This window comes from Mytilus edulis, chromosome 1 (assembly GCF_963676685.1).
Source record: "Mytilus edulis chromosome 1, xbMytEdul2.2, whole genome shotgun sequence".
Classification (NCBI taxonomy): domain Eukaryota; kingdom Metazoa; phylum Mollusca; class Bivalvia; order Mytilida; family Mytilidae; genus Mytilus; species Mytilus edulis.
The window spans coordinates 100,940,508-100,962,475 of NC_092344.1; the positions used below are offsets into that span (position 1 = coordinate 100,940,508).

At 32.7% G+C, this 21,968-nt stretch overlaps 1 protein-coding gene across 2 annotated transcripts; it reads left to right on the forward strand.

Moving 5' to 3' along the window:
- Positions 1–6,160: 6,160 nt before the first annotated feature.
- On the forward strand, positions 6,161–17,164 carry LOC139498202 (probable histone deacetylase 1-B). 2 transcript variants are annotated; one of them, XM_071286559.1, is made up of 16 exons: positions 6,161–6,304; positions 7,381–7,493; positions 7,816–7,933; positions 8,795–8,869; positions 9,519–9,657; positions 10,065–10,206; positions 10,679–10,771; positions 11,107–11,215; positions 11,638–11,778; positions 12,164–12,272; positions 12,737–12,795; positions 13,367–13,441; positions 13,901–14,050; positions 15,488–15,569; positions 15,891–15,922; positions 16,701–17,164. In XM_071286559.1, the coding sequence occupies exons 1-16, from the start codon at positions 6,259–6,261 to the stop codon at positions 16,775–16,777; spliced, it is 1,560 nt and encodes a 519-aa protein (XP_071142660.1). In that variant the 5' UTR covers positions 6,161–6,258; the 3' UTR covers positions 16,778–17,164. The 2 variants fall into 2 exon arrangements, with proteins under 2 accessions (XP_071142660.1, XP_071142666.1); XM_071286565.1 differs by having other exon boundaries at positions 15,491–15,569.
- Positions 17,165–21,968: the final 4,804 nt, after the last annotated feature.

A 21,968-nucleotide genomic window follows, 5' to 3' on the forward strand; every position in this document is an offset into this window, starting at 1 on the left:
GTAAATTGTCCCAGTCAATGGATGAATTTAATGTATCAATCAATGGCCACAGCCACACTGTTTTGAATTTCATTCTATTCTATTTCACGAGCATTGTTTGTTTTGCAAGTTCAAGAATGTTTCTGCTTACAGGAAAGCTATCGAACCACTTCTTCCAAATAGTAAAGTTGAAGTTCCTCGATTGTGACAATATCCAACATGTCATTGACTTAACACCGAATTTATACTTTTCACGACAGATTTTCATGTTGCATATAGTATTTATTTGTATGTAATGTTTTGAAGACTGTCCAACGTTCGTCTTCTTTGTGTTTGGTCTTTTTTATATTGGCTGCTTACATACTTTTCATTCTGGTCTCTGTAGTATAGATGTTTCTTTAATCGTGAACAACAAAGAACTCAACCTTCTTATTGCATTCTTCAAAAACCGGAGTCAATTTAAAGAAGTGGAATACAAACAGACACCAAGGTCAACAAGGAAAGCGATTTGAAACAAACAACAGTCTTTAAAACACTACTCGTAAAACTATTATCGGGATTAACTATATATACATAAACATTTTACTTAATTCCTTCTCACTCATCAGATTGTACTAAATATATCCCATTTTTAGTACCTTTATCGCAAATAAAGTAAGTTTTTTTTTTCTGATTACGAGCTTTTCCTTCATGTAGACGGCCAAAGGGATTAAATTGATGTTTAAATATGTATAATCCTTGACTAAGGAACATAATTATTTATTAGTGTGTCTGCCGTTGACTGCTATATCATAAAGCTGTTTAGTTGTGAGAGAAAAGCAAAGATCTTTTAAAACAGATATACACACAGCATACGTTTATAAGGCGATTGATCCGGGCTTCAATGTTGAAATTTTAAATTGTTTGGAATGTGACTAGTTGAAAATTAATAGTCGATCATCATTCAAGTTTGGTGTCTCGCTCTTGGTGTTGCCAGAGTGAGATATGTGTCTCATTCCATCTACGTAAAGCTTATTAGATCTTGTCTTGTGTTTTTTTTTTTAAATTTTGTTTGGTTGTTTGTTCATTGCCGTATATCCATACTCATCCTTTTATTAAGATGTCTCCATGTCTTTAAGTTTTTTTATTTTCTTTGGTTGTTGTCTCATTGCCGTATATCATACTTCTCTTTTATTAAGATGCCTCCATGTCTTGTGTTTTTTTATTTTGTTGGGTTGTTGTCTCATTACCGTATACCCATACCTATATCACTAATGGAAAGCTGAATACTAAAATTTATGATAAAAGGGATGATTTTTCATTTCCTATCGTTAATTATCCGTTTTTAGATGGTGACGTTCCCTTGTCACCATCTTACGGTGTTTATATATCTCAACTTGTACGATTCGCTCGTGTATGTAACAATGTTTTAGATTTTAACGAGAGAAATTTATGTATTACTGAAAATTATTACACCAGGGTTTTCGATATCACAAACTAGTCAAAACATTTACTAAATTTTATCATCGGTATAAAGACATCATTCGTAAATATAGCTCAACATGCAGACTTCTGATACGTTCAGGTATTTCACATCCAATTTTTTATGGAAATATTCTTTATAAAGAACAAAGGTGTCAGTATTCACCTCAGAAACTTACAAAACCTCTGAATAGACTTATTAAGAAGGGATATAATTACGATACTGTTGTCTAGTCATTAAAGATTGCATATTTTGGCGTTAATATTGAGTCACTGATAAGGTCTTTGCATCGGAACTAAACACATTTATTCTAAAAACAGTTATTGGCATGACACGGGTTATGTTCTTCTCATATATGTTATGATGGTATGATACTAAACCCCTAACGGGAAGAATTGTGCCTGATGTTCATATGATGAAATCATAATCTTTCAGTCAGTTTAATTGAAGTCTGGAGCTGGCATGTCAGTTAACTGCTAGTAGTCTGTTGTTATTTATGTATTATTGTCATTTTGTTTATTTTCTTTGGTTACATCTTCTGACATCAGACTCGGACTTCTCTTGAACTGAATTTTAATGTGCGTATTGTTATGCGTTTACTTTTCTACATTGGTTAGAGGTATAGGGGAGGGTTGAGATCTCACAAACATGTTTAACCCCGCCGCATTTTTGCGCCTGTCCCAAGTCAGGAGCCTCTGGCCTTTGTTAGTCTTGTATTATTTTAATTTTAGTTTCTTGTGTACAATTTGGAAATTAGTATGGCGTTCATTATCACTGTACTAGTATATATTTGTTAAGGGACCAGCTGAGGGACGCCTCCGGGTGCGGGAATTTCTCGCTACATTGAAGACCTGTTGGTGACCCTCTGCTGTTGTTTTTTATTTGGTCGGGTTGTTGTCTCTTTGACACATTCCCCATTTCCATTCTCAATTTTATTTTCCTTTTATTAAGATACCTCCATGTCTTGTAGTTTTTTTTTATTTTGTTTGGGTGTTATCTCATTGCCGTTTATCCATACTCTTCTTTTATAAAGATGCATTCATGTCTTGTGGGTTTTTTTTTTTAAATTTTGTTTGGTTGTTATCTCATTGTCGTATATCCATATTTGTCTTCTCCTTTTGTTAAGATGCCTCTATGTCTTGTAGTTTATATTTTGTTTGGTTGTTATCTCATTGCCGTATATCTATACTCCTCCTTTTATTAAGATGCCTCCATATCATGTGTTTTTTTTTATTTTGTTTGGTTGTTATCTCATTGCCGTATATCTATACTTCTCCTTTTATTAAGATGCCTCCATATCATGTGTTTTTTTTATTTTGTTTGGTTGTTATCTCATTGCCATATATCCATACTTCTCCTTTTATTAAGATGCCTCCATATCATGTGTTTTTTTTTATTTTGTTTGGTTGTTATCTCATTGCCGTATATCCATACTTCTCCTTTTATTAAGATGCCTCCATATCATGTGTTTTTTTTATTTTGTTTGGTTGTTATCTCATTGCCATATATCCAAACTTCTCCTTTTATTAAGATGCCTCCATGTCATGTGTTTTTTTATTTTGTTTGGTTGTTATCTCATTGCCGTATATCCATACTTCTCCTTTTATTAAGATGCCTCCATATCATGTGTTTTTTTTATTTTGTTTGGTTGTTATCTCATTGCCATATATCCAAACTTCTCCTTTTATTAAGATGCCTCCATGTCATGTGTTTTTTTATTTTGTTTGGTTGTTATCTCATTGCCGTATATCCATACTTCTCCTTTTAGTAAGATGCCTCCATGTCATGTGTTTTTTTATGTTGTTTGGTTGTTATCTCATTGTCGTATATCAATACTTCTCCTTTTATTTAGATGCCTCCATGCCTTGTAGTTTTTAACCGGATTTTTGTGACAAAAATGTCGGTTATTGATTTGGGGATGTACGGCGGGCGGTCGGGCGGTCGGGCGGGCGGCAAACAAATGTTGTCCGTGCATTTACTCATGAACCATTCATCCAAAGCTTTTAAAATTTTAATATGTTGTTACTGACAACAAAATGAAGGTGAAGTTCAAGAATGACGATTTTGACTTTTACCGTTCAGGAGTTATGGTTCTTGAAAGATTGAAAAATGGCGTTTCCAGTCGTGTCCGTGCATTTACGCATGAACTGTTCAACCAAAGCTTCCCAAATTTTAATATGTTGTTACTGATGAAAAAATGGAGGTCAAGTTCAAGAATGAGGATTTTGACTTTTACCGTTCAGGAGTTATGGTTCTTGAAAGATTGAAAAATGGCGTTTCCAGTCATGTCCGTGCATTTACTCATGAACTGTTCACCCAAAGCTTTTCAAATTTTAATATGTTGTTACTGATGACAAAATGGAGGTCAAGTTTAATAATGTCGATTTTGACTTTTACCGTTCAGGAGTTATGGTTCTTGTGATATTGCCAGGACACAAATAAATGAATAAATGTTAATCATATTGAAATCCGGTTTGCTGTCGTTGTGACAGCCTCTTGTTTTATTTTGTTTTGTTGTTATCTCATTGCCGTATATCTATACTTCTCCTTTTATTAAGATGCCTCCATATGCATGTCTTGTGGTTTTTTGTTTTGATGGCCGGTTGTTGTCTCATTGCCTTATATCCATACTTTTCCTTTTATTAAGATGTCTCCATGTCTTGTATTTTTTTATTTTTTTTTTGGTTGTTATTTCATTGCCGTATATCCATACTTATCCTTTTATTAAGATGCCTCCATATGCATGTCTTGTGGTTTTTTTGTTTTGATGGCCGGTTGTTGTCTCATTGCCGTATATCCATACTTCTCCTTTTACTAAGATGCCTCCATGTCTTGTATTTTTTTTTATTTTGTTGGGTTGTTATCTCATTGCCGTATATCCATACTTTTCCCTTTATTAAGATGCCTCCATGTCTTGTATTTTTTTTTGTTTTTTTTTTGTTGTTATCTCATTGCCGAATATTTATTCTTCTCCTTTTATTAAGATGTCTCCATGTCTTGTACATTTTTTATTGTTTGGTTGTTATCTCATTGCCGTATATGCATACTTCTCCTTTTATTAAGATGTCTCCATGTCTTTAAGTTTTTGTTATTTTGTTTGGTTGTTGCCTCTCATTGTCGTATATCATACTTCTCTTTTTATTAAGATGCCTCCATGTCTTGTGTTTTTTATTTTGTTGGGTTGTTGTCTAATTACCGTATACTCATACTTTTCCTTTTATTAAGATGCCTCCATATCTTGTATTTTTTTTATTTTTTTGGGGGGGGGTTGTTTTCTCATTGCCGTTTATTCATAATTCTCCTTTTATTAAGATGCCTCCGTGTCTTGTGTTTTTTTTGGTTTTTTTTTGATGGCCGGTTGTTGTCTCATTGCCGTATATCCATACTTTTCCTTTTATTAAGATGCCTCCATGTCTTGTAGTTTTTTTTATTTTAGTTGGTTATTATTTCATTGCCGTATATCCATACTTCTCCTTTTATTAAGATGCCGCCATGTCTTGTTGGTTTTTTTTTCATTTTGTTTGGTTGTTATCTCATTGCCGTTTATCCATACTTCTCCTTTTATTAAGATGCCTCGATGTCTTGTGGTTTTTTTTTATGGCCGGTTGTCTGTATCTCATTGCCGTATATTCATACTTCTCCTTTTATCAAGATGCTTCATTTAATTAAGTATGTCTGCAGTCATCACCGTTGACTAGTACCTAATCTTTCATTGGAAAAGACACTCTAGACAGTTATCACAAGTTACTTGACTTCTAAATAGGACTCAGTGGCGGATCCAGAAATTCAAGTTTCATAAGTGGGGGCCCACTGACTGACCTAATTAAGAGGGGGCCTGCTCGAGTGTCGCTTCAGTGATTCCCTATATAAGCAACACAGGCACTTGTTTCTATCCATACGAAGGTCGACTATCCATATAAATGGATAGTCGACCTTCGTATGGATAGAAACAAGTGCCTGTGATAAGCAACCGATTTTTTCCCCAAAAAGGGGGGCCCGGGCCCCCTGCCCCCCCCCCCTAAATCCGCATCTGGGACTGGTCGAACAAAAATATTACATCATGACACAATGTAATTCTTTTAAAATATTAAGAACTATTTAAAAGTAAGTTCAGTGGTCGAACGTTTTCAATACTGATAAAACTCAAGTTAAAACTTATCCCGATAAAATATATCCAAAAGAAACCATGTCATCATGAATTTCTACAATTCTAAGACTGTGACAAGTTAGTATACTGAGGGGGTGGACAGGGGTAAGGGAGACAGGGAGAAAGGGGGTAGGATAAAGGAGAAAGGGGGTGGGAGAAAGGAGAAAGTGGGTAGGAGAAAGGAGAGGAAGGCTGGGAGAAAGGAGAAAAAGTTGGAGAAAGGAGAAAAAATAAAATATCTCTCCTTTTAAAAAATGATCTAATATTTCAAGAAAAAATATCTCAAAAAGAGATGTTTTATTCTAATGGGAGAATGGAGAACGGGGGTAGGAGAAAGGAGAAGAGGGGTGGGAGAAGGGAGAAGGGTACCCCCCTGTCCTCCCCCTCTATACTCAGAGACATATAATACAATACTCGAGGGAAAGTTCCTGTTGAAAATTCTTAAGTATTTAGTCCTTTTGTTTTAATTTTAAATTCAATAAGGGGCTAAATTATTCTTAGATTTAATCAATTAATTAAAATGTTTTCGTGGATACTTTAAATATCTAGTTTCGGATTCGACAAAATTCCAATACAAGTTTATTTTAAAATTATTCCGGGAAGAACTATACTTGATTGTCGTTCGTTGTTAATAGAGGGCGCTGCAATTTAACATCGCTTGACTCGAACAATGGCCTCACAACACAGCAAGAAAAGAGTCTGTTATTATTACGATGGTATGTTCATAAACAATATTTTAGTTTTCGACCTCTCAAATATATCGATTGCTTCTTTAAGGGGACTGAAAGTGGTACTATACTCACTTAATAGGAAAAACTTTTGTTGGAAGCGTCCGTTCCCCTATGCAGGCCCCAAAAAGCCGCTCACGTTTGGATGTAAAAATCTGAAATTATGTATTGTTAAATCATTTTTTATGTTTATTTATGATGAAAGACATATTATATTTGTTCTGGTATTGTTTTGAATTAATTTATTGCAGAGAAACACTAATTATACAAAATCGCGCCTATTTCCTTTGAAAAACTATGGAAGCCCATTTTCCCATGCTCGGCGTACGAAAGTAACAATTTTTTTAAAACACTTTTATTTCAGTTAAAAATCGTTTTTGGCTGAATTATTTAAGGGAAAGAGCATTTTGCAACCCTTATGATATGAAACAAGCATTTTATTACTTTTATTATCAAAAGTTTTGAATTTGCTGATAGAACATTAAAATTCAATCTATGGAAGCCCATTTTTCTTTTATATTTTATGCTATAGTAGGGACCAAAGGACAAAGGATTGTGAAACTAAGATAAATAATGCAATGTCATTGTCTCCTCAAATTATTTTAGGGAAAGGGGTCTCATTTCAAATATGAATCTTCTATTTTTCTAACTCTTTGGTAGCTAATAATATGATTTTGACTATAAAATGAATTATTGTAAGGTGAAATTGAGGCTTGTTATTCAGACTAGAAATTTATAATAAAAAATTGAAATATAATTTAAATAGAATTTTGTTTATACATGTATTTCGTTAAAACTGTAAGACTAAAATAAATGATGAGGCTTTGAATAAGTAGATGACAGATACTAATTTTGTCAGAACTATGGACTTGTTTAATATGTCCAAAGTGATGAGTTGGCTTGCTGAACTTTTCACGAACAATTCTTTGTGAAAACCATGCTCTAGCTTTTTTTAATGTCCTGAATTTTGGATAACCAATCTAATATTCTTGTACAGCTATATTTCCATATTCAGTTTCTCACTTGAAATCATAATTGAATAATTAAATATTTCCATTGAATAGGAGACATTGGAAATTACTACTATGGCCAAGGTCATCCCATGAAGCCACACAGAATACGTATGACACACAACCTTATACTTAATTATGGACTTTATAGGAAGATGGAAATTTATGTAAGTACAAGTATAAATAATGTTGATCAATAAAATTTCTGCAGTCTCTACAAGTATAAATAATATTATATTCCAAACTTTTTTCCTTCAAAACGATCTTTATTATAAATAGTATTGTATTGTACACTACATTTATTTGACATACATTGTAGTTCATTAATATTTTGGTGGATGACATTGTGACCCACAATCTTCTCAGTTATTTTTCTAAGAGCATTGGTGCATTAATTGATGACTATGTAGTTTTTCATATTATTAAACAGAAAATGAAGAGACGCAGATCTAGAAAAGTTTTTTTATATAAATTATTATTTTTCAACAGAGACCACACAAAGCCACACAAGAAGAAATGACAAAGTTCCACAGTGATGACTACATCAAGTTTTTACGAAGTATAAGACCAGATAACATGTCGGACTACAACAAACAGATGCAGCGATGTAATAATATATAATGTTATTAACTTTATCTCTCTTTAGTAACATCTCTACAGTATAGCCTTTTGAAGCTAATACGGCAAAAATCAAACATCAATCAATTAAAAATCGTCTTTTAATTCAATGCTTAAAATAAGTTGTAACAGTTCAAGAGTTATGCCCCTTTACAGTAACAAATGGAAAAATTGTTGAATGTTTCGTTTCTGTTCTGATTTTTTACTTTAGTTTGTCTTAATCAAATGTTATGTAACTTATACCCAATGCTTTTTACAACAAAAATCAGATCAAGTACAAATTTGGGCAGTCACTTTTTACAGTTCTGGGATTCATATGTCCCTTTCGGACATTATATGCAAGTGGGGGCATCATCTGTGTCCCATTGTGTGACACATTCACCATTTATCCATCATGTCCATACTGGTTAAAGTTTTACTTTTAACAAATTAAATTTTAAATGACCAAGAATAACTAAAATTAAATACTATATGTGTGAATTACAAAGTTACTAAGTAAATTTAATCGTCTGAAAAAAGTGTCTACAGAATAGTTGCTCTCATTTCAGTACTTATTTTTTGTTGAAACATAAATTCAAAGCTGAACATTATTGAAGGCCATAGCAAATAACAGTCTGCACCAAAAACTTTTTCAACTACTAGTCCGAAGACCAATATTCTGACATTTTTCTTATTGGGCCAAACAAAGTTTTGCAAAAACTTACTAGTCCGAAATGAAATTTTACTAGTCTGGGGCATCGGACTAGTGGCTAACCGTGCAGACTGAAAGTTTTTATGAATACTTTGATAATACCGGTCAATTGTACTAATGTAAATAAATGTAAATTATAAGATCTATAAATCTTTTCAGTTAACGTTGGAGAAGATTGCCCTGTATTTGATGGAATGTATGAGTTCTGTCAGCTGTCAACTGGTGGCTCTGTTGGTTAGTATTAAATACTCTGACAAGTTAACGTTGGAGATGACTGCCCTGTTTTTGATTTGATGGAATGTATGAATTCTGTAGATTAGTATCACATATACTCTGACAAGAACAAATTTCTTGTTTTAACATTTTTGAAAATTATATTTTAGAAGTAATTATGCATATTCAAAGTACTAAAACCATTTTATCTGAGTGCAGTATAGTGAACCTGTACCATCAAATGTAGTACATTTATAAGGGTACTCTGGCATGTGGTGGCCTTTTTAGGACTTTCTAGCTATAGGAATGTGATATCTCAATAAACTAATATTGTAAATGGAAATTGTCTCCCCAGAATTTCAAATCGGAAAAATAACTATTTGTAATGAATTCCTAAATGTTATAGTTGAAACTTGCATGTATAGCATATATATTTTTTAAAGTATTCATAATTTTGAATTTAAGAATTTGAATTAAGGTCCCCTAATAAATATAAAGTTTAAATTGCTTTATATGAATTAGCACAATCAATCTGTTTATTATGATTGAATTCAGCCAATTGTAGTATATACAAATTTGACATGGTGTTATAAAATGTACACTACAAAACCTTTTTATGATTGTTAACAACTCTAACAGTCACTGACATATTTTTATTTTCTGAATACAGCTGGAGCAGTAAAATTAAACAAACAAGCAGCAGATATTGCTATTAACTGGGCTGGTGGACTTCATCATGCTAAGAAATCAGAAGCTTCAGGGTTCTGTTACGTCAATGATATCGTACTGGCTATCTTAGAACTACTGAAGTAAGTTTTGTCAAATATAACATCAAGTTATTATACCTTGTTATTCATTTTCCACAGATGATACAAGTTAAAGAGTTTCAATATTATAGCTGAGTGGACTTGGAAAAGGATTGATAAAAAAAGAAACAATAATGTTTTCATTTTCTTTTTGTCAATTTGAGGCAGTACAAGCTACAAAATATAAACCTTAATGCCATAATAAAACCTAACAATTTGTGCAAAATGGCAACCATAAATCTGCATTTTTTTTGGTGGAAAATATTCATAATGTTAACAAATGTAATGATAAAAAATTCTGAATATACAATTGAAATATAGTTAATCAGCAGATTAGAACCTTGTTGCGAATAACATTATTTTAAGAGCCACTGCAATACAGATTCATCATTTATCTTTCATGTTTACAGATATCACCAGCGTGTTCTGTATGTAGATATTGATATACATCATGGTGACGGTGTAGAAGAAGCATTTTATACAACAGATAGAGTTATGACTGTCTCATTCCACAAATACGGGGAATATTTCCCTGGTACTGGGGACCTGAGGGTGAGTACAGACAATGTTCTCGTATTTGGACTAAATGGACATGGCAAGCTGAATTTTTAACTTGTTAGCTAATAATGAATTACTTGCCACCACACTGGACACGTAAGTATGACCCAAGACTGTGTTCTTCATCTTTTAAAAATGCAATATGGAGTGCAAAGAATACCAATTAAAAAGTCGTTGTTGGCCCAGGCTAAGGATCAAAACCCTGGCACTTGAGGCAAGCATAAAACCAACAAGGAGGTTCTATTGTGAATTTGGATATGATCTGTTATAATATATCTACCCTTCATATATACATTAAAAAGCAAATTACTACATATAAAAAAGGAGTATTTTAATTATTTAAGTATATACATGTACATGTATTGTATTGATGTTTTGTCTGGATTGTTGTGTTGTCAAATATTTTTGTTAATCCATGTTATTTTATTTATGAATCGAGTGATTACTGTCGTAAATATCTTTGTAGGATATAGGTGCAGGGAAAGGTAAATATTATGCTGTAAACTTCCCACTGAGAGATGGTATAGATGACGATTCATACGAGTCTATATTTAAACCAGTAAGTATACTGAAGAATTTGTATATTTAGAACTATTTTGATACTTTATGTTATGGAGCTACTTTGAGCAGGATAACTTTTGCAATACTTGCTTAGCTTATCTTTATTACTGTAAGCATGTACACCTTAAAAAGATGATGGAGTCAACTAAACCTGCTAAATGGATGAAATAATAAGGATAATTTTTATGATAAAGTTAAATTGTAACAAATAGAGCTTAGATACACACCCTTTGTTCTGTTCTTCAAATCTTATTTTTGTCTTAAATTTATAAATTTAAAAAAATGTGTAACTATTCTGAATTTACCTTTAATTAATATAAACATTAATTACAGGTGATGACAAAAGTAATGGAGATGTACCAACCTAGTGCAATCGTACTGCAGTGTGGAGCTGATTCCCTGTCTGGTGATAGACTGGGATGTTTTAACCTTACACTGAAAGGTAAGCTTGTAAAATGTCATATTTGGGAGAGAAAAACTGATACCCGATATATCAGGCCAGCAAATGTTTAGTTGTTTAACTGTCTTAATTATGTTACTTGAATTTAATAAACATTTTAAAATCTTCAAAAAAAATTGATGTAGATAATAGTTGCGGTGATTGAGAGTATGGTTACAAACAAATGTTTGGTTTTGTTCGCTTGTGTTGATGGGTTTCCATCTCATTGATGTAGACCAAACTTGTTTTGTTATAAGTTTATTAATTAACAGTTTATGACTTTAAAATTAGCAGATGCTAAGATTGTGCCTTCTTTCTTTAGATGACCGAGTGTACAAAGCTAGTTGATAAATATTTATGTGCCAGTTTAAAAAAGTAGCCATGAATTGATTCTATGTATTTTGATTGACATGAACATATTGTAGGACATGGAAAGTGTGTAGAGTTTATGAAGAAATGGAACCTGCCTTTGTTACTACTGGGAGGTGGAGGATATACAATCAGAAATGTAGCCAGATGTTGGACATATGAAACATCATTAGCACTTGGTGCTGATGTAGCTAACGGTAAATTAAAAATAATGTGAAACACCAATAATTTCTTGAAGTTGCTTAAAGATGAAAACATTGTAAACTATTTTTGTCCTAGTAATCATTTAAGGTTACATTTTATTGTAATGGAAGTAACAGGTTTGAATTTATTTAATGAAAAAAAAAAATAAAAAAACAATTTAGACATCTGTAAATTTTGATTTGTATTTCAGACATGCACTCTCGAACTGCATGTTAAAATGAAAGTGTCAGCTAAGAAGATGAATATCAACAACTGGAAAATATCTTTTGAAATTCATATCTATTGAACTGCATGAAAACATGATATTTTCAATTTAAACCTTTCAAAACTATTTTATATACATTACACATACTTATCTTTGACTTGACTTGATTTCAGAATTACCATATAATGATTACTTTGAATATTATGGACCAGACTTCAAATTAAATCTCAGTCCATCAAACATGGCTAACCAGAACACTGGAGAATATTTAGACAAAATCAAGTAAGTTTCAACTTGAAATTGTAATTAACTTTTATTTTAAGTTGCCTTGAATATTTAAACAACGGTTTTCTGCATATTGGATATTAAACAATAATACAGTAAAACACAGTCCTTGGCGTAACACTTAAAGGATTTTAGTTGAAAAATTTCTGTCGTTTGAGTAAACCTCATTTAATGAATGTATGATATAAATAAATGTATGTAACATTTTCAAAATTGATTAACTATTATCAACAAAAATACAGTAAACAAACAACATGGTGTACAACTAGTTATCAAAGGTACCAGGATTATAATTTAGTACGCCAGACACGCATTTCGTCTATATAATACTCATCAGTGACGCTCATATCAAAATATTTATAAAGCCAAACAAGTACAAAATTGAAGAGCATTGAGGATCAAAGTTTTAAAAAGTTGTGCCAAATACAGCTAAGGTAATCGAGTTGTTGATTTTATTTTAGGACCAGATTGTTTGAAAACCTTAGGATGTTACCTCATGCTCCAGGTGTACAGATGCAAGGTAAGATGATCACTAGAAAAAATATAATGGAATTGCTTGTATGTAAAATACCAATGATGGCTGATACTGATATATATACTTTTAACAATTACCTTAATTTTGGGAAATTACACTGTAAAAAGTTCTCTAACATTAAGAAAACATCATTCTTGTTGTCTGAACTCATGACATTAAATTCAATTCTTTATTAAAGAAATTGTTTGGTGAATGATGGAAAGTGAACATGACTAGCTTCATAAAGCCTCAAGTTAAGAATCAAATACAGCAATTGCAAAATAATATAAAAGCTAAGGCTTATAGCTATAGATAATAGATGTGTATTGTAAGAATGATTGGTGGATTTGATTAAATGGTTGACTCATGTCCCTTTGCGAGTATTTCATGCCTATTTTTCGGTCAATTATGAAGCTGCACATTTTGAAAACTATGAAAAGTTTCCAAGACTTCTTTATATCTTAAGATATTTTTTGAATCTGGAGAATTTATTGGAAATAACTCTTGATGAAAAGTGAACAGTATAATTTTTGAAGTTTTGTAAGAAAGCTTATACAGCCGTTCTGTTATATTTTAGCCATTCCTGAAGATGCTTTGAATGATGAAAGCAATGAAGATGAAGACAAAGACAACACTGATGAAAGAATTTCAAGTATGTATATATAAAACATGTCAGATTTATATCAGATTAATGAGTTTCACAATCATTATAAAAGATATTTAAAGAAAAAATATGCAATGGACTTAGTAAAGTCCCATATATTGAAAAAAACCAAAAGGGGAGTTGAAAAATAACAGGATAAGAAATCATTGTGAATATCTCAAAAATGAATCTTTAATATAAAATTTAAAATGTTAAAAATAAAATGTGAATTTGGTGCTTAATTATGAAATATGATTCACAAAAATAAGTTGTTTAACAGTATAGGATCAATGTTTTTTCCCTTATTATGATTAGGAAAATAGTTATATAGTTTTCAGTGTTTAAGAGTTGTAAAAGTTATAAAATTTTCTCTATCAAATTGTTTGAATATTTTCAGTCCGAGTCAGTGACAAGAGGATAGCTTGTGATGAAGATTTCTCTTTCATACTTATTTATATATATTTTCAGTCCGAGCCAGTGACAAGAGAATAGCTTGTGATGAAGATTTCTCTGACAGTGAAGACGAAGGTGAAGGAAGCAGAAAAGATAAACAAAATTATAAACCTAAATCTAAACGACCAAGAACTGATGATGATAAAAATAACTCTTCAGAGAAAGGTAAGACAAGTTACAACAAGTGAAACTGCGAGCTACTGCTCACTGATGATACCCCCGCCGCAAGTGGATAATATAAATAGTGTAAAAATATGCAAGTGTACGGTAAACAGGAAGTTGTCGAGTGATGAATCTGAAAACGCATCACACGGTATAGCTGACTTATATAAATCCTGAAACCAAATTTCAGAAATCCTTGTATTGTAGTTCCTGAGAAAAGTGTGACGAAAATGTTCAACTTGGCTATCATGTGTAAAATCATATAAGTGTTCGGTAAACAGGAAGTTGTCAAGTGATCAATCTGAAAATGTATCACACAGTATAGCTGACTTAGATAAACCCTGAAACCAAATTTCAGAAATCCTTGTATTGTAGTTCCTGAGAAAAATGCGACGAAAAAATAAATAGTGTAAAAATATGCAAGTGTTCGGTAAACAGGAAGTTGTTGAGTGATGAATCTGAAAACGCATCACACAGTATAGCTGACTTATATAAATCCTGAAACCAAATTTCAGAAATCCTTGTATTGTAGTTCCTGAGAAAAGTGTGACGAAAATGTTCAACTTGGCTGTCATGTGTAAAATCATACAAGTGTTCGGTAAACAGGAAGTTGTCAAGTGATCAATCTGAAAACGTATCACACGGTATAGCTGACTTAGATAAACCCTGAAACCAAATTTCAGAAATCCTTGTATTGTAGTTCCTGAGAAAAATGCGACGAAAAAATAAATAGTGTAAAAATATGCAAGTGTTCGGTAAACAGGAAGTAGTGATGAATCTGAAAACGCATCACAAGGTATAGCTGACTTAGATAAACCCTGAAACTAAATTTCAGAAATCCTTGAATTGTAGTTCCTGAGAAAAATGCGACGAAAAATATTCATGGGACGGACTGACTGACGGACGGACGGACTGACGGACGGACGGACTGACGGACAGACAGAGGTAAAACAGTATACCCCCCCTTTTTTAAAGCGGGGGTATAATTAAAGCGGGGGTATAAATATAAACATCTAGTACTTGTAATATGGATTCATCTGAATGGTGTAGACATGTGCACAGTCGGCAAATTTAATTAAGCATCCTTGCTCTTCAAAAATGCTCAAATTGTCATTGATACATTTTTCTAACGTTCATTTCGAGTATTTTCTTGAAGAAATAACGTGGCGAGAGCTACTTAAACTCAATCGTGCTTTGCACTAGCAGTTATTAAAGTTTTATATGATTCTTGTAATTGATGACCAGGCTTCTGTGTGAGCTCTAACCTATAATATATCTAGGTAGTGATATATTTGAAAGGGCTTGCTGTACCTAAGTTTTGCTCTTTTTTTAAATTAGATAAAAAAAAATATCTGTGCCTTGCTCTTCTTGAAAAAACTTGTATACCACTGCCACTCTCTTACTCAGATTTCTTAGTAATATTTACTGTTTATTCTTCAGCAGAGACACAGGAAGAAAAGAAGGAAGTTAAAAAGGAAACAACAGAGACAAAAGAAGAAACTAAAGCAACACAAGAAAAAACGTAAGTTATTCTATTTCTATTGAAAGCTGTATGAGACACATGATATTATGAATAAGTGGGTCTTTGGTTCTACTTAATTAACTAGAAGATGTTTTATATCTTAGACCAGATCTTTTGAATTCTATTGCAATATTTGCATACATATTTAAGTTGTGTACATCATAGTTAAAAAAAACTACATCATTGTAGAAAAGTTTGATGCAGATTTTCACAACTTTCTTGATACAGCAGGTCTTTATTATTCAGCATTGTATTAAACAGAGTTGTTCTTATAGTTATCAAATTATCAAAAGTAATGCTTATGAAAAAAATGTATTTCAGGGAAGAAAAAACAGAAACAGTGGACAAAAAAGGTAAGCAAAATTAATTGAATACAATATTAGCATATAATATATAACAGTAACGTCATGATTTTAGAAAAAAAATGATATCTTTTTTAATAACATGTTTGCATTAATAAACATGATGTATGGGTGGGTACAATAATTTAATGATATTTGAAAAGTTCCATCACTGAATATTTTTTTTATGACAATGGATACACACTCCAAATTAACCTTGAAGATATAATTATTCAGTTGTATGTGTCATTCACCAACAAAAACTTTATTGACTAAATTGTCTTAATGGTAATAAAGCTGATGACTTTACACGTCCGCTTGGGAAAATTAGGGTATCTTTTCATTGCTCCCTGTAAACAGCTAACCAAGCATACTTTAAAATCATATAGCTGAAGTTGATTTTCTTTCTTTCTCGAAATCGTTTCATGTACATATAAGGTGACTACTCAATAAAAACTGCTTTAAAGATAAACCTAGTTTATAGAATTTTTTCTAAAATGAATCCTATTTATTTGTGCAAATCAAAACGACAAAATGTAAACTTTATTACAGACAACACTGCACAAGTATAATCTGTTCTGATTTCTGAATGCTGTTTTACTTCTAAGGAACTACACAAAGTTATAACTAAGATGTAATTAATGTTTACATATAAAATATTCTTATGTGTGTGGAACCATGAGTTTTAAAAAATTGTGTTTCATGAAAAGAAAGCTGTATTTAGGCAAGTGATTACTACAGATTAAGAGTTGTCAGATTTGCTCATGAAATTTTTTATTTTTATTTTCAGAAAAATCTCCACCAGCCAAATCAGAAACTGCGGAATCAACACCTAAAGAAGACACGGTTACTAAAATGGACATATAAATCTAAGTTGTGTATTCTTCTGACTGTGGAGGCCATTTTCTCATCGCATCATTCATCATTACATGACAGACTTATGTGCAATTTCAAATGGACAACAAATAGTTATATAAAACCAACTGAGCTATTATGTTTATTACAAATAATAATGAATGAAGACAAATATTTATCTACATTTTTTACTCAATTTTAATTCACCATCATGATACCATCATTATTTCCATGGACTATTATGATTTAAGTATTCAAGTTCACATGCTAGCTATTGAAAGTATTTATCATCAAAATCATAAGTCCATTACACGGAAATAGAAAACTGTAATTTATTGTCAACATTTTAATTTTATATGAATTTTGTACATGTGAAAGAAATAAATTGTACTGAACCGACTTGTCTATTTTGTTTGTGAGGAGAGTTTTATGTATTGCATTGATTTACCTAGTGAAAAAAACAATCTTCATTTAAACTTGTAAAATCTGACATTTACGTAAGAAAAGTCTGTTGTACAAGCAATGTAGATCACATTGACTCGTCAAATCCAAGTGGAGACCTTTTTAGGGTATGTTGATGTAAAATGTTTCACCAAAAATAAATATATGCAGAAAACCTGATTATCTTTACATATATAAAGGAAGTTAACCCCTATAATAACAAAAAAAGGCAAACTATAAAAAACCCCAAAAAACAGTCTAATCTTAAAGTAAAGTAGGAAGTGTACAATGATATTCTGTCATGAAGAAGCTGCAAAATTTTCATTAAAATCCATTCACTGGTTTAGGTTCACTGGTTTAGTGAGAATTGTGAATGGGATATATTCACCCCTATGATTTGAAATGGAAAAGTAAATCATTCTGATCGGAAAGTAAAATAGGAGGCGCTTACATAAAATATAAAGATATCAAACAACAACCACTGAATTGCAGGCTCCTGACTTGGGACATGAACATATAGAATGTGGCAGGGGTTTAACATGTTTGTGTGAGTACTCGACTTGGGACATGAACATATAGAATGTGGCAGGGGTTTAACATGTTTGTGTGAGTACTCGACTTGGGACATGAACATATAGAATGTGGCAGGGGTTTAACATGTTTGTGTGAGTACTCGACTTGGGACATGAACATATAGAATGTGGCAGGGGTTTAACATGTTTGTGTGAGTACTCGACTTGGGACATGAACATATAGAATGTGGCAGGGGTTTAACATGTTTGTGTGAGTACTCGACTTGGGACATGAACATATAGAATGTGGCAGGGGTTTAACATGTTCGTGTGAGTACTCGACTTGGGACATGAACATATAGAATGTGGCAGGGGTTTAACATGTTTGTGTGAGTACTCGACTTGGGACATGAACATATAGAATGTGGCAGGGGTTTAACATGTTTGTGTGAGTACTCGACTTGGGACATGAACATATAGAATGTGGCAGGGGTTTAACATGTTTGTGTGAGTACTCTTTCCCAAACTTGGAACAGTGATGTTACAGCACAACATTAGAACAAACTAAGTAGAGTGCACATGCTCAAATGTTTCATCTGTTATAGTTATCATTGAATTCATGTTGAAAGTGTGCAATATGAAGGTTTTACTATAAGTATCACTTAAACATGCAACTACAGGTATTAATGTTCTTGTCAGATGAACCATGCCAGACGGACAAGTACATTTTACAATCATTCATACACCAAATATAGTAGTCCTATCGCCTATATTACCTCAAAAAAAGGACCAAATCACCAAATCTTAACACTGAAAAATGAACCATGAAAATTAGATCATGGTCATATGAGCCCTGCCAAACCGACATGTTCACCTTACAATTGTTCTATACAAGTATATAAATGAATTTTTGTTTATATGTGAGAAATAGACAAAACCACAAGAATTAAACATTTTCAATAAACCATGAAAATGAGGTCAGTCAGATGAAACCCGAAAGACTAATATGTGCACCGTACAATCACTCAATACACCAAATATAGGGACCTGATTACTTCAACCTTGTAGTATCATAGAAATAGACCAATCAACAAAAACTAAACATTGTCCAATGAACCATGAATAGAGGTCGAGGTTAAACGAAAACCCACCTTACAATCATTCCATATACCCAATACAGTTGACCTATACATACTTAAAATATCTGAGATTCAGACCTGCTCTCACAACTTTTACCTCGATTTCTGAATACTCTGATCTATGAAACCACATACCGAATATAGTTTTTGTCGAGCTTTCAACTTTTGTTGCAGAAAGCTCAACATAGGGATAGTGATCCGACAGCGGCAGCGTTGGCTAACTTCTTAAAAGCTTTATATTTTAGAAGGCAGAAGACCTGGATGCTTCATACTTTGTATATACTAGTAGATGCCTCATGTTACTTACTTTCCGTCAGTCACATGTCCAATGTCCTTGACCTCATTTTCATGGTTCAGTGACTACTTGATTTTTTGTAATGTTAAATTCTCTCTTATTTTAAGTAATGCCCGTCAAACAGTTTTCACTTGACCTCGACCTCATTTCATGGATCAATGAACAAGGTTAAGTTTTGGTGGTCAAGTCCATATCTCAGATACTATAAGCAATAGGTGTAGTATATTCGGTGTATGGAAGGACTGTAAGGTGTACATGTCCAACTGGCAGGTGTCATCTGACCTTGACCTCATTTTCATGGTTCATTGGTTATACTTAAGTTTTTGTGTTTTGGTCTGTTTTTCTTATACCATATGCAATAGGTCTACTATATTTGGTGTATGGAGTGATTTCAGAGGTGTATATGTCTAGCTGACAGGTGTCATCTGACCTTGATCTCATTTTCATGGTTCAGTGGTAAAAGTTAAGTTTTTGAGTTCTGGTCTCTTTTTCTATTACTATATGCAATAGGTCAACTCTATTTGGTGTATGGAAATATTTTATGATCTTTATGTCAATCGCGCAGGTTTTATTTGATCTTGACCTCATTTTCACAGTTCATTGCTAAGTTTTAAGTATTTGTGTTTTGGTCTGTTTTTCCTAATTTATAAGCAATAGGTCAACTTTATTTGTTGTATGGAAGAATTCATAGCGGTACATGTCTGCCTGGCATGGTTCATCTGACCTTGACCTCATTTTCATGGTTCATTAAACAATGTTTAGTTTTCTTGGTTAATGTTGAGTTTTATGTATAAACAGTTGTAATAAAGCTTTATATTTAGGACTATCAACATAGTATCAATGTTTAGTAAAGAAGGCAAGACATTTCAGCATGTGCACTTTTTGTCTTTTTATGCATAAGTGAATACAAACACAATTTTTTTGTCAAGCAGTCACTGAAGCATGAAAATAAGATCAAGTACTATGGACATATTATCCCGGGGGGTTACTGACTATCCTTTTGGGTAAAACTGTGCCGACAGCACTTAACAAATTATACCCTTTTTAACAAGAAAACATTGAAAAACATACCCTGTTCTAAACAAAAATATAGAAAAACATACCCTGTTCTATACACGCACAGAAAATACATACCCTGTTCTTGACCGTATAAAAAAGATGCAGTTCTAGACCAAGGTTCTAGACTGTATCTTATACAGTTAAATAAGCTATCCTGTTCTAGACAAATACTTCCCTTGTCACCATCTTACGGTGTTTATATATCTCAACTTGTACGATTCGCTCGTGTATGTAACAATGTTTTAGATTTTAACGAGAGAAATTTATGTATTACTGAAAAATTATTACACCAAGGTTTTCGATATCACAAACTAGTCAAAACATTTAATAAATTTTATCATCGGTATAAGGACATCATTCGTAAATATAGCTCAACATGCAGACTTCTTATACGTTCAGGTATTTCACATCCAATTTTTTATGGAAATATTCTTTATAAAGCACATAGGTGTCAGTATTCACCTCAAAAACTAACAAAACCTTTGAATAGACTTATTAAGAAGGGATATAGTTACTATACTGTTGTCAGGTCATTAAAGATGGCATATTTTGGCATTAATATTGATTCACTTATAGGGTCTTTGCATCGGAACTAAACACATTTATTCAAAAACCAGTTGTTGGCATGACACAGGTTATGTTCTTCTCATATATGTTATGATGGTATGATACTAAACCCCTAACGGGAAGGATTGTGCCTGATGTTCATATGATGAAATCATAATCTTTCAGTCAGTTTAATTGAAGTCTGGAGCTAGCATGTCAGTTAACTGCTAGTAGTCTGTTGTTATTTATGTATTATTGTCATTTTGTTTGTTTTCTTTGGTTACATCTTCTGACATCAGACTCAGACTTTTCTTGAACTGAATTTTAATGTGCGTATTGTTATGCGTTTACTTTTCTACATTGGCTAGAGGTATAGGGGGAGGGTTGAGATCTCACAAACATGTTTAACCCCGCCGCATTTTTGCGCCTGTCCCAAGTCAGGAGCCTCTGGCCTTTGTTAGTCTTGTATTATTTTAATTTTAGTTTCTTGTGTACAATTTGGATATTAGTATGGCGTTCATTATCACTGAACTAGTATATATTTGTTTAGGGGCCAGTTGAAGGACGCTTCCATGTGCGGGAATTTCTCGCTACATTGAAGACCTTTTGGTGACCTTCTGCTGTTGTTTTTTTCTATGGTCGGGTTGTTGTCTCTTTGGCACATTCCCCATTTCCATTCTCAATTTTATTTTATTTAAAAGAAAGACCCTGTTCTCACCAGCAGGGTATGAAAACGCGACCCTGTTCTAACCAGCAGGACATGATAAAGGCACCCTGTTCTATTAACCAGCAGGGCATGAAAAAGTGACCCTGTTTTGCGGCACACTCATACCACTAAAATTATAGGAAGTAACCCCCCGGGGATATTATAGATGGAAACTTAGTAACATATGGTTACTCTAAACAAAGTATGAAGCATCCATGTCATGTACCTTCTGTAATATAAAGCCTTAATCGAATAGTTTAAGCTGCTAGATTGTAAACCCTACTGTCTCATTCTCAAACTTTTGTAGCAGGCGAAACCGTTATTTCTCTATATTGAAATTTCACAATATTCATTTTAGGAAAAACTGTTGATCAACTAATTGTATTTGCTTGGTTGCAACGATTTCCTTCAACTTGCAAGCTAACTCAGAGGTTTGATGAGTTATGCTAAAATTCATCTAAGTCAGTTAAAAGAGTGTTATCCTTAGTGATAAGAGAGACCAAAG

What these genes read in the sequence shown, in the direction of transcription:
- LOC139498202 (XM_071286559.1), top strand. Translation starts at nt 6,259, where the DNA reads ATGGCCTCACAACACAGCAAGAAAAGAGTCTGTTATTATTACGATG. An exon ending in CAACAAACAGATGCAGCGAT is followed by an intron (nt 7,934 to 8,794) that starts GTAATAATATAT and finishes AAATCTTTTCAG; the next exon opens with TTAACGTTGGAGAAGATTGC. An exon ending in GCTATCTTAGAACTACTGAA is followed by an intron (nt 9,658 to 10,064) that starts GTAAGTTTTGTC and finishes TCATGTTTACAG; the next exon opens with ATATCACCAGCGTGTTCTGT.